The following is a 13160-nucleotide window of genomic DNA, read 5'->3' as shown; positions in this document are numbered from 1 at the left end:
TCTTACTGACAGCAACCAGGAATTTTTTAAGCCACAGAGAAACTGTTCAAAATGTAAACACCTTCTCTGTTTACCAATCCTTGGCCAGCTCTGATTTGGTTCACCAATAGGTTGTTCAGTATATAACTGGGTCATTCTGGCCTTTGTAGATTAAGATGTTTTGTATGTCATCCCTTTAAGAATTGGACTTTTGGCTGTTTCCTAATAAAAAATGTAGGGAAGTGGTTATCATTTAGAATTTATACCCTATTGCTAGCATCTTGTATTATGATGTCATTCTGCTGAAGATCATAAGACTCAGCCTGGATCCCTCGAGGACTAGATTGCCTTAGGTTAATTCTGTTTCTTAGTTTGCAAAAAACGACTTAAATTCAAAAGAAATTAAAATGTCAAAAAAAAAAATCAAGTTCAGAGAAGTGTACCTAGGAACGGAATTGTTGGGTTACAGAATATGCATATGCTTCATGTTTGTTAGGAGATCATGCCAAGTATTTTTCCAAAGTGGTTGTACCAATTTATACTTACATCATCAAGGGATGAAAGTTCCAACTGTTCCACAATATTGCCAATATTTGGTAAGGTTTTTGAAACAATTTTATTAATTTTGATGGATGTGTAATGTTATTTTCATTTCTCCAATGACAAAGGATGTTTATATTTAATAGTGAAGTACTCAGATTGGGAATAAGACAAAGAGGTCTGCTATTACTTCTTTTATTCACAATTGTGAAAGAGGTCCCAGTCAATGCAAACACATACATACATCCATATAAGATACAGGATTAGAAGGAGATAAAACTCTCCTTTTTCACAAATGACAAGATTGTGTACACAGAAAATCCAAGTTAATTTACTGATGTACTATTAGAATTAATGGATGAATATAGCAAAGTACAGTTGACTCTTGAATACAGGTTTGAATTGTGCAAGTCTGCTTATATACATTATTTTCTTTCACCTCTGCCACCTGAGACAGCAAGACCAACCCCTCCTCTTCCTCAGCCTACTCAATAAGGATGAAGACCTTTATGATAGTCCACTTCCACTTAATATATAGTAAATATATTTTATCTTCCTTATTTTTTCTTAATAACATTGCCTTTTCCTTAGCTTACTTTATTGTAACAATATAGTATAGAATACATATAAAATATACGTTAATTGACTGTTTATGTTATCAGTAAGACTTCTGGTCAACAATAGGTTATTAGTAGTTAAGCTTCTGGGGAGTCAAAAGTTATACACAGATTTTTTTTTTTTACTGCATAGGGGGTTAGCGCCCCTAACCCTCCAATTGTTCAAGGGTCAACTGTATTTAGATAAAGATAAATATATGAAAGTATTTCCATATATTAGTCACAATTGGAAAATAAAATTATAATAGGATAAAAAAATGAAGTACCTAGAAATACATGTAATGAGAAATGTGTAACACCTCTACCCAGAAAACTACAAAACATTACCAAGAGAAATTAAAGAAGACCTAGGTACCTAAAAGGATACAGTATGCTTATGGATTGAAAAGATGTCAATTTTTCACAAATTGATCTATAGCAGTATGGTTCTCAAAATGTGGTCATTCTTAACATGTCTTTCACTTCACAGCTAAACTTCTGGAGACTTTGTTTACATTCTGTCTTTATCATTCCCACTTAGTCCTTCAAATATGCATCTGGATTTTTTGAATGGTGACATAATTTTTATAGTATGTGTCACATCATAAATGAACTCATAAATCAACATATCCTGGGAACTTGTTACAAATGAAAATTCTTGGGCTTCACCCAAGACCTACTGAATCTGAAATTCTGTATTTTAACAAGCCCTTCCTGTGATTCTGATACAGGCTAATGTTTAAGAACCACTGATCTACAGATTCAGTGTAATTCCAATATAATTAAATAACTTACCTCCTTTTGCTGAGTAAGTAAAGCATGATTTTGGCAAGTCTTTCTAAAAAAGGATTGGATATAAAAGTATTTGCTGCTTAATTCATAATTTAAAAATAAAAGAATAAAATAATCTAACTTTATGAGAATTCCAGCTACATTTACTATAAAATTGTATCAGAGTTTCTAAGGTAATTATAAGGTGATTTTTACAATATTTTTATGGCTGCTTTTGAAATACAGAAGAGACACAGAATAATATTACTTGCATGTCATAATACTTACAGTATTAAGTAATGTATCATACACAGCATTCACAAATTTAGCATTAATCCCAGAGTCTTCAATGGTGTTAAACGAGGCAGTGGCATCTTTCTGCAAATTCAATTTAAGAATTAAGTATATTCAACATTTTAAAGACTATTCTTAGTAAAATTTGAACCATACTATTCCTTCATAATTTTGATTATTTTTTAGTCTGATAATAAAAAAGAACTGTTAGGGCAAAATTTCTGAAAATAAAAAGAAATGTACAAAGATTATTTTAATAACTTTCTTTTTTAAAAGTGAAGGAATGGAGTTAAACATGAACATTAGAGCAAGTAAAAACAACATTTAAGGGCTGGGTGTGATGGCTTATATCTATAATCCCAGCAACTTTGGGAGGCTGACATGGGAGGATCACCTGAGGTCGGGAGTTCGAGACCAGCCTGGCCAACATGGTGAAACCCCGTTTCTACTAAAAATACAAAAATTAGCCGGGTGTGGTGGCAGGCACCTGTAATCCCAGCTACTCAGGAGGCTGAGGCACAAGAATTGCATGAACCCAGGAGGCAGAGGTTGCAGTGAGCTGAGACTGCACCACTGCATTCTAGCCTGGGCAACAGAGTGAGACTCCATCTCAAAACAAAACAAAACAACCCCCTCAAAAAACCCATATACTTATATAATATTTATAATATTACATAATTGTATGTATTGTATAATTTCTGAAATCAATACATAATATATGCATGTTTAAATCAATATTGGGTAGAAAATGAGGTAAATTTATCATTTTTGGAAAATTTAAAACTAAAAGTGAAATGAAAAGTGTGTTTTATGTATAATTACCTTAAATGCAGCATTTAATTCTGGGAAAGAATCAAATGTTGTTAGATAAAAATCATGTACTGCTTTCCAATCTCCTGATGACTTAACTTTTTCTACATCTTCCCTAAAATGAAAACACATTAACCGTATATACATATAGAAATATTATTCAGATAAACTAGTATTACTTTTTAATGTCACCAAACATGCAATACAAAATACTGAAGCCAAATAAAGAAATATGTCCCAGTTAATATAGTTTATGGATTTATAATTCTTAATTGGATTAAGATATTAATCTAGCTTCAACTTTCCCATTTACTTATTTTTAAAAAAGATCATCCTTAACATGTCGCTCAATTATCGCTCCTTCCTTCCCTTCATAGCTAAACTTCTGGAGACTTTGTTTACATTCTATCTTTATCATTCCCACTTCGTCCTTCAAATATGCATCTGGATTTTTTGAATGGTGACATAACTTTTATAGTATGTGTCACATCATAAATGAACTCTTATTTTTAAAAATGGTAACAGTCTATTATTTAATTACCACCTTTATCTCTTTTTGCCTGTTTTGACTCACAGACTCTTACTTAGTGTTTCCTTTATTTTGCTGCAGCCTATCTAACTCTTCCTGTTATTTATATATTTGTTTTCTTTCACCTTCAACTTGAGACATATAGTCTTTTGAGGTCCTCTTGGCTAATATCTTACAGTGATCCAAAAGTTAATTTCTCAAATAAAGATATTAAATTATGTAAAGTGCTGACATGCAGATGACTATACATTTACATATAATAGCTGAAACTTACTGAAAGTCTTTCACAGTTTTGGGCTGGATAGGAAGAATAGGTTCTGGAAGGACTGGGGCCTTCATTTCGGATGATGATGCATCCATAGATGTACGCTGTTTTTGTCTAACATCAAGGCAAATTGGTGGTTGTTCTCTCACTGTGAAGTATAAAAACACATTCAAAATAATGAATCATTAAACTTTTCAAAATTATAAAATACAAGATTAATTCAACATGAACAGAAAACAAATGAATTATTTTGTATTACATTCACTTTGAGATTAAAGAAAAACCAACCATAGTGAAGGACATTTACTGGAGGGCTTATTCCCCCACTTCACTCACAACACATATTAGGCTGTATCTTACATGGATGTGCATACTTAATATAGAGCTTCTTCCCTTTTTCCCTTCCCCCTCAAAATTGTTTGTTAATGTAATTTAGCATTTCTTTCCTCTCCCCTCTTCCCAAAAGTCATCTTTCCGGGGGTATTTCAATGAGGCTCAATGTTTTTAATGTTTATTAGCTTTTTGAACATAGTCACACATTGCTTAATGATGGAGACACATTCTAAGAAACATGCCAGTAGGCAATTTTGTCACTGTGTGAACATCATACAATGTACTTACACAAACCTAGATGGTATAGCCTACTACACACTACACACCTAGGCTATATAACATAGCCTATTGCTCCCAGGCTACATATCTGTATAGCATTTTAATGTACTGAATACTGTAGACAACTGTAATACAATGATAAGCATTTGTTTATTTAAACGTATGTAAATACAGAAAAGGTATAGTAAAAATATAGTATTATAATCTAGGGGACTACTGTCATACATGTGGTCTATTCTTGACTGAAATGTCATGACTGTATATGCACTTACGTCCTCTATAAGTCTTTTAATTTTTATTTCTGGAAACAGAAAAGTACATTATTAGATTCTCCACTTATAAAATGTTGTCATTTCAAGAATGTTATATCAAAGAAATCACACCTATGTAACCTTTTCATACTAGCTTTTAGTTAGCATAATTTTCTGGAGATTCATCCAAGTTGTTGCATATACAGATAGTTCATTTTTATTGCTTAATAGTATTCCACTATTTGGGTGTACCGCTATATGGTTTACTATTCAACCACTGAAGGACATCTGTTTTTAGGTTATTGTAAATAAAGCTGCTAGAAACATTTATGTAGAAGTTATTGGGTAAAATAATTCCTCATTTCTTTGAGGTAAATATACGGCAGTTGCATGTTTAGTTTTCTAACAGACTGCCAAACTTGTTTTCCAGAGTGGCTGTACCATTTCACATTCCCACCAGCAATATATTAGTGATCCAATTTCTCTACATACTCACCAGCATTTGGTGTTGTCATTATTTTTGATAGTTGTGTAATATTTCTGTGTGATTTTAATTTTCATTTTCCTAATGGTTAATGAGGTTGAACAGCTTTTAATGTGCTTATTTTCCATCCATATATCTTCTTCAGTGAAATGTCTCTTTACATCTTTTGCCTGTGTTCTGACTGGATTACTTTTTTGCTGTTAAGTACTGAAAGCTCCTTATATAGTTTAGATAATAGTCCCTTGTCACTAAAATAGTTTGCAAATGTTTTCTCCACTTTGTAGCCTGTCTTTTCATCCTCTGCACGGGTCTTTCTCAGAGCAAAACTTTTAAATTTTGATGAAGTCAAATTGATAAATTTTTGTCTTATGGATTGTACTTTTGGTGTCAAGTCTAAGAACTATTTTCTAGTTTTAGAGCCCAAAGATCGTTTCATTTTTTTCTAAAAGTCCAATAATTTAACATTTAAGTCCATTATCCATTTTAACTTTATTTTTGTATAAGGTGTGAGTTTGGGGTTAATGTTTATTATTTTTTGTTTATAGATGTCCAATCACTCTGGCACCATTTATTGAAAAGGTTATTTTTCCTTCATTGAATTGCTTTTGGACCTTTGTCAAATTACAACTGGGCATATGCCATCAATCCTTGTATCTCTTCCTCCATGGTTATCTCAGTATGATTATTGTAGCTATATAATAAAAACCAGGTAGACTGATTCTTTCAACTTTATTCTTTTAAAAAACAGTTTTACCCATTCCAGTTCTTCCGCCTTTCCAGGTAAATCTGAAAATAATCTTATCTATATCAACAACAAAAAACATACAGGAATTTTGATAGGAAATGCATAAAGTTCCTTTTTGTATCAATTTGGGGAGAATTGGCATCTTTACTACACTAAGTGTTCTAATCCATGAACACAGTATGCCTTTACACTTACTTAGATCTTAATTTCTTTCACCAGCATGGTATGATTCTAAGCATACATATTCTGTAATGTTTGCTAGATTTAAACTTTTTATTCTTTTTTAAGTGATTACAAATGATATGCATTTTTATTTTAGTGTCCGTGTGTTCACTGTTAACATAAAGAAATATAACTGATTTTTGTATGTTTATCGTGTATTCTTCAACCTTACTGAACTCACTTATTAATTCTAGGAAGGTTTTTTTTTGAGATTTCATGGGTTTTTTTTTTTTTTTTTGCATAGACAATTATGCCATCTGCAAATAGGGAAAGTCTTATTTCTTATTTTCTAATCTGTATGTCTTTTTTCTTCTTTTTGCCTTCTTGTATCGGCTAAAATTTGCAGCACTGAGATGAATAAGAGTAAGAGCAAACATCCTTGCATTATTCCCACTATTAAAAGGGAAAGCACTAAGTCTTTAGCCATTAAGAAAAAGGGTAAGCTTTACCAATATAAGGGTACTCCCTTTGATTCTTACCATGTTGAGTAAGAGTGCTGAGAGCAGACATCCTTGTCTTGTTCCCAAACTTAAGGTAAAAGCATTCAGTCTTTCACAACTACATAAAATGTTAATTGCAGGTTTTTTCTAGATGCTGTTTATCAAGTAAAAGAAAATAGTCTCTTTTCCTATTTTTCTGGGAGTTTTAATTTTTTTCATTATGAATAGGTGTTGGATTTTGTCAAATTATTTTACTGCATGGAATCATTCTTAGCATGTTAGTATGGTGGATTACATTAATTGATATTTTTAAAACTGAACCATCTAGCATCCCTGGAGTGACCTTTTGGTCATGGTGTATAACTCTTTTTACATATTGCTGAATTTTATTTGCTAATATTTTGTCAAGGACTTCTGCCATCTATATTCATGAGGGATATTGGTCTGTAATTTTTTCTTTTATTTTTTTTAAACTATCTTTCTCTGGTTTTGTTATCAGTGTAATACCAGCTTTGTAAAACGAAAAAGAAGTGTTCCCTTTTCGTCTATTTTCTGGTAGAGATTATACAGAAATGGTGTTAATTCTTTAAACATTTGGTAGAATTATCTTGTGAGACCATCCGGACGTGAATATTCTTTTTTTAAAGTTTTAAAACTAGAAATCCTTAGTGGTTATAAAACGAGGCAAATTAACTATTTCAAACTGGATGAGCTGCAATAGCTTTTATTTTTTGAGGAATTGGTCATCTGTAATTTATGTGTGTAGAGTTTGCAGTGTTCCCTTATTATTTTTTCTGATGTTTACAGGGTCTGTTGTAATATCTCCTATTTCATTTATGATACTGACAATCTACCTTTTTCTGTCAGTCTTCCTAGAGGTTTATCAATTTTATTGATCTTATCAAAGAGCCATCTCTTTGTTTCATTGATTTTTTCAATTTTTCTGTTTTCAGTTTCACTGATTTTATATTTCCTCCTTCCTGCTTGCTTTCGGTTGATTTTCTCTTCTTTTCCTACGTCCGTGAGCTAAAGGCTTAGATATTTGTTTTGAAACTTTCCCCCTTTTTGACGTATCTCAAAATAATAAGAGCTATTTATGACAAACCCACAGCCAATATCATACTGAATGGGCAAAAACTGGAAGCATTCCCTTTCAAAACTGGCACAAGACAGGGATGCCCTCTCTCACCACTCCCATTCAACATAGTGTTGGAAGTTCTGGCCAGGGCAATCAGGCAGGAGAAAGAAATAAAGGGTATTCAATTAGGAAAAGAAGAAGTCAAATTGTCCGTGTTTGCAGATGACATGATTGTACATCTAGAAAACCCCATCGTCTCAGCCCCAAATCTCCTTAAGCTGATAAGCAACTTCAGCAAAGTCTCAGGATACAAAAATCAATGTGCAAAAATCACAAGCATTCTTATACACCAATAACAGACAAACAGAGAGCCAAATCATGAGTGAACTCCCATTCACAATTGCTTCAAAGAGAATAAAATACCTAGGAATCCAACTTACAAGGGATGTGAAGGAACTCTTCAAGGAGAACTACAAACCACTGCTCAACGAAATAAAAGAGGACATAAACAAATGGAAGAACATTCCATGCTCATGGATAGGAAGAATCAATATTGTGAAAATGGCCATACTGCCCAAGGTAATTTATAGATTCAATGCCACCCCCCCATCAGGCTACCAATGGCTTTCTTCACAGAATTGGAAAAAACTACTTTAAAGTTCATATGGAACCAAAAAAGAGCCCACATTGCTAAGTCAATCCTAAGCCAAAAGAACAAAGCTGGAGGCATCACGCTACCTCACTTCAAACTATACTACAAGGCTACAGTAACCAAAACAGCATGGTACTGGTACCAAAACAGAGATATAGACCAATGGAACAGAACAGAGCCCTCAGAAATAATACCACACATCTACAACCATCTGATCTTTGACAAACCTGACAAAAACAAGAAATAGGGAAAGGATTCCCTATTTAATAAATGGTGCTGGGAAAACTGGCTAGCCATATGTAGAAAGCTGAAACTGGATCCCTTCCTTTCACCTTATACAAAAATTAATTCAAGGTGGATTAAAGACTTAAATGTTAGACCTAAAACCATAAAAACCCTAGAAGAAAACCTAGGCAATACCATTCAGGACACAGGCATGGGCAAGGACTTCATGTCTAAAACACAAAAAGCAATGGCAACAAAAGCCAAAATTGACAAATGGGATCTAATTAAACTAAAGAGCTTCTGCACAGCAAAAGAAACTACCATCAGAGTGAACAGGCAACCTACAGAATGGGAGAACATTTTTGCAATCTACTCATCTGACAAATGGCTCATATCCAGAATCTACAAAGAACTCAAACACATTTACAAGAAAAAAACAAACAACCCCATCAACAAGTGGGTGAAGGATATGAACAGACACTTCTCAAAAGAAGACATTTATGCAGCCAACAGACACATGAAAAAAATGCTCATCATCATTGGCCATCAGAGAAATGCAAATGAAAACCACAATGAGATACCATCTCACACCCAGTTAGAATGGCAATCATTAAAAAGTCAGGGAACAACAGGTGCTGGAGAGGATGTAGCGAAATAGGAACACTTTTACCCTGTTTGTGGGACTGTAAACTAGTTCAACCATTGTGGAAGACAGTGTGGCGATTCCTCAAGGATCTAGAACTAGAAATACCATTTGACCCAGCCATCCCATTACTGGGTATATATTCAAAGGATTTTAAATCATGCTGCTATAAAGACACATGCACACGTATGTTTATTGTGGCACTATTCACAATAGCTAAGACTTGGAACTAACCCAAATGTCCATCAATGATAGACTGGATTAAGAAAATGTGGCACATATACACCATGGAATACTATGCAGCCATAAAAAAGGATGAGTTCATGTCCTTTGTAGGGACATGGATGAAGCTGGAAACCATCATTCTCAGCAAACTATCCCAAGGACAAAAAACCAAACACTGCATGTTCTCACTCACAGGTGGAAATTGAACAATGAGAACACTTGGACACAGGAAGGGGAACATTACACACTGGGGCCTGTTGTGGGGTAGGGGGAGGGGGGAGCGATAGCATTAGGAGATATACCTAATGTAAATGACGAATTAATGGGTGCAGCACACCAACATGGCACATGTATACATATGTAACAAACCTACATGTTGTACACATGTACCCTAGAACTTAAAGTATTAAAAAAAAAGACACTTTCCGCCTTTCTAATGTATGCATGACTGCTATAAATTTCCCTCTCAGCACTGCTGTAGCAGTATCCCACAACTTTTGGTATGTTGTATTATGTTTTTATTTTCATTCCATCTCATCGATTTTTTTAACCTCCCTTGAGACTTCATCTTTGACCAATGAATTATTTGGAAGTTGTTTAATTTCCAAGTATTTTGGAGATGCTCCTGTTATTTTCTGTTACTGATTTCTAATTTGACTACAGTCAGAAAACACACTTTACATTATCTCAATTCTTCAAAATTTCAGTTGTTTTATGGCCCAGAATATGATCCATTTTGCTATATGTCCCACTGGCACTTGAAATGCCACATGTATTCTGTTGTTGAGTAGAGCGTGCTGTAAATGTGCTGTTGGTTGATGGTGGCACTGAGTTATTCTATATTCTACATACTTGTTGATTTTCTAGCTAGTTCCATCAAATATACACTTACAGTTGGAGACTTCAATACCTAATTGTGGATTTTTTTGTTTCTGGGTTCAGGTCTACCAGTTTTTCTCCTGCAGTTTTTACAACTCTGCTGTTTGGTGTGTACACACTTGTGATGACTATATATTTTGGGTGATTATCCCTTTTATCATTATATAATGTTCCCCTCTGTCTCCATGAATTTTCTTTGTTCTAAGTCCACTGTATCTGATATTAATGCAGTCATTTCTGTTTCCTTCAATTGATGTTTGCATAAAATGTCTTCCTCTATCCATTTACTTCCAACTTGCTTATACTGTTATATTTGAAGCGAATTTCTTATAAATAGAAAACAGTTGGGTCATGTTTTTTGTTTACTCTGACAATATCTTTTATTTAGACCATTTACATTTAATGTAATTTTTAATAAGGTAGAACTTAAGTCTGTGATTTTATTTTCTATGTGCTCTCTCTGCTTATCATTTCTGTTATTTTCCCTGCCTTTCTGCAGGTTAAACATGTTTTAGAATTGTCTTTTGATTTATATATAGTGTTTCTGAGAGGTTTCTCTAGATATTACATTACATATACTAATTTATCACATGCTACTCATATCATCATTTTACCAGTTGGAATGAAGGGCAGAAATCCTACCTCCCTTACCATCCCGTTTATAATTTTCTTTTTGTGTGTGTGACAGGGTCTTGCTCTTTCACTCAGGATGGGGTGTGGTGGTGTGACCATAGCTAACTGCAGCCTCAAACATCTGGGCTCAAGTGATTTTCCCATGTCAGCTTCCTGAGTAGCTAGAACTACAGGCATGCACCAAAAGCCTGACTAATTTTTAAATTTTTTATGGAGACAAAGTCTCGCTACGTTCCCCAAGCTGGTCTCACACTCTTGGCCTCAGGCCATCCTCCTGTCTTGGCCTCCCAAAACACTGGGATTACAGGTGTGAGTCACTGCACTCGGCCATAATTTTCTTAAGTATTTCCTTTACATACATTTAGAACCACGCTGGTGTTATAATTTTTGTTTCAACTACCAAATATAATTTAGAAAACATAAGAGGAGAAGAAAAGTCTATTGTATTTATCAATACTTCTGTTTATCACCTTCTTTCCCCTTTCCTCACATCTCAAGGTTCCTTCTTTTGTTTCCTTTCTGTTTAGAGAACTCCTTTATTCTTTTAGAGTAAATGTAGTGGCAACAAATTCTTAGTTTTTCTTCATCTGAAAATGTCTTGATTTCCCTTCCCTCCATTCCTGAAAAATATTTTCATCAGGTATAGGATTCTGCACTGACAGTCCTTTTAGCATTTGAAAAATTTAGTGGCATATCCTTCTGGTGGCCTCCATGGTTACTGATGAGAAATCTATTTCAATGCCTTTTTTTTTTTTTGAGGTGCTGCATCTGGTGAAGGCCTTCTTGCTAACAGGGACTCTGCAAAGTCCTGAGGGGGTGCAGGGCATCACATGGTGAGGGGGCTGAGTATGCTAGCTCAAATATCTCCTCCTCTTCTTATAAAGCCACCAGTCCTCTTCCCATGATAACCCATGAATCCATTAACCCATGAATGGATTAATCTATTCAAAAGAGCAGAGCCCTCATGACTCAATTACCTCTTAAAGATCCCACCTCTCAACACTGCTACACTGGGGATTATATTTCAACATGAATTTTGGTGGAAATAAATACTCAAACTACAGCATTTTCTTTAATGTGTCATTTTTTCCTGGCTGCTTTCAAGATCTTTTTGTTGGTCTTCAGTTTTGACAAGTTTAATTATGATGTTTCTTGCTGTGGATTTCTTTGGATTTCTTCTGAATGAGGTTTGTTTAGCTTCTTGAATCTGCAGGTTTATGTCTTTCACCAAATGTAGAAAATTTTCAGTCATTACTTGGTTACTTTTTCAGCCCTACTGTCTTTTCCTCTCCTTCTGGGACTCTGATAATAGGACTGTAACGCCTTTTGTTATAGTATCTGAGGTCCCTGAGATTCTGTTGATTTTTCAGTCTATTTTCTATTGTTAAGACTGGATAATTTCTATTGTTCTGTCTTCCAGTTCATTGATTCCTATCCCCTCCATTCTGTTGTTGAGCTCATCTACAAAGCTTTTTACTTTGATTGTTGTATTTTCTCAAGTATTAATCCTTCTAAAACAACAGAATGATTAATATCTTATAGATTTTAAGGTCTATAATAATGAAATATACATATATAGAATTTAATTCTACTGTAATGTAATCAGGATATATTTTCAACTATGCAAACACAGGCATATCAATAGTCACAGAAGTAACATAGCTAATAAGGTCTTCCTTCCTTCTTTACCTACCCTCCTATTCAAGCATCTATCCTTGGCTCTACCATCAACTTTAATAGGCAAAGATAAATTTCATTAGTGTGGGGGTTTAAACTTCCATATTAGAAGACAGTATAAACATGCTAATTTTTTTATACGACAGCAATGGTTTCCAAACTTTACTGTAAATCAGAATAACCTGGAAAGCTTGTTAAAATATGGACTACTGGGCTGTCCCCAAACTTTGTGATTCAGTAGGTCTGGAGTGGGGCACAAGAATTTGTATCTTTTTTTAAATTATTATACTTTAAGTTCTGGAATACATGTGCAGAACGTGCAGGTTTGTTACATAGGTATACATATGCCATGGTGGTTTCCGGCACCCATCAACCTGTCATCTACATTAAGTATTTCTCCTAATGCTATCCCTCCCCTAGCCCCAATCCACCGAAAGGCCCCAGTGTGTGATGTTCCCCTCCCCGTGTACCTGTGTTCTCATTGTTCAACTCCCACTTATGAGTGAGAACATGTGGTGTTCGGTTTTCTGTTCCTGTGATAGTTTGCTGAGAATAATGCTTTCCAGCTTCGTCCATGTCCCTGCAAAGGACATGAACTCATCCTTCTTTA

The 13160-nt window shown here is 34.4% G+C and overlaps 1 protein-coding gene and 1 long non-coding RNA gene across 6 annotated transcripts in view; one reads left to right on the top strand and one right to left on the bottom strand.

Moving 5' to 3' along the window:
- Positions 1 to 13160, top strand: part of LOC107966796 (uncharacterized) — a 220832-nt gene that overhangs the window by 60794 nt on the left and 146878 nt on the right. The window lies entirely within an intron of this gene.
- Positions 1 to 13160, bottom strand: part of HECTD2 (HECT domain E3 ubiquitin protein ligase 2) — a 105442-nt gene that overhangs the window by 50385 nt on the left and 41897 nt on the right. For all 5 annotated transcript variants that reach the window (XM_063781970.1, XM_016918846.4, XM_016918844.4 and 2 more), the window contains exons 3-5: positions 3794 to 3932; positions 3003 to 3105; positions 2175 to 2264 (exon numbers count right to left, since the gene is read on the bottom strand). In XM_063781970.1, the coding sequence (XP_063638040.1) occupies positions 2175 to 2264; positions 3003 to 3105; positions 3794 to 3879 (279 nt within the window). In that variant the 5' untranslated portion in view covers positions 3880 to 3932. The remainder of the gene's footprint in view (positions 1 to 2174; positions 2265 to 3002; positions 3106 to 3793; positions 3933 to 13160) is intronic.

Source organism: Pan troglodytes, chromosome 8 (genome assembly GCF_028858775.2).
Source record: "Pan troglodytes isolate AG18354 chromosome 8, NHGRI_mPanTro3-v2.0_pri, whole genome shotgun sequence".
Taxonomy (NCBI): domain Eukaryota; kingdom Metazoa; phylum Chordata; class Mammalia; order Primates; family Hominidae; genus Pan; species Pan troglodytes.
This window is presented reverse-complemented; position numbering and strand designations above follow the sequence as displayed.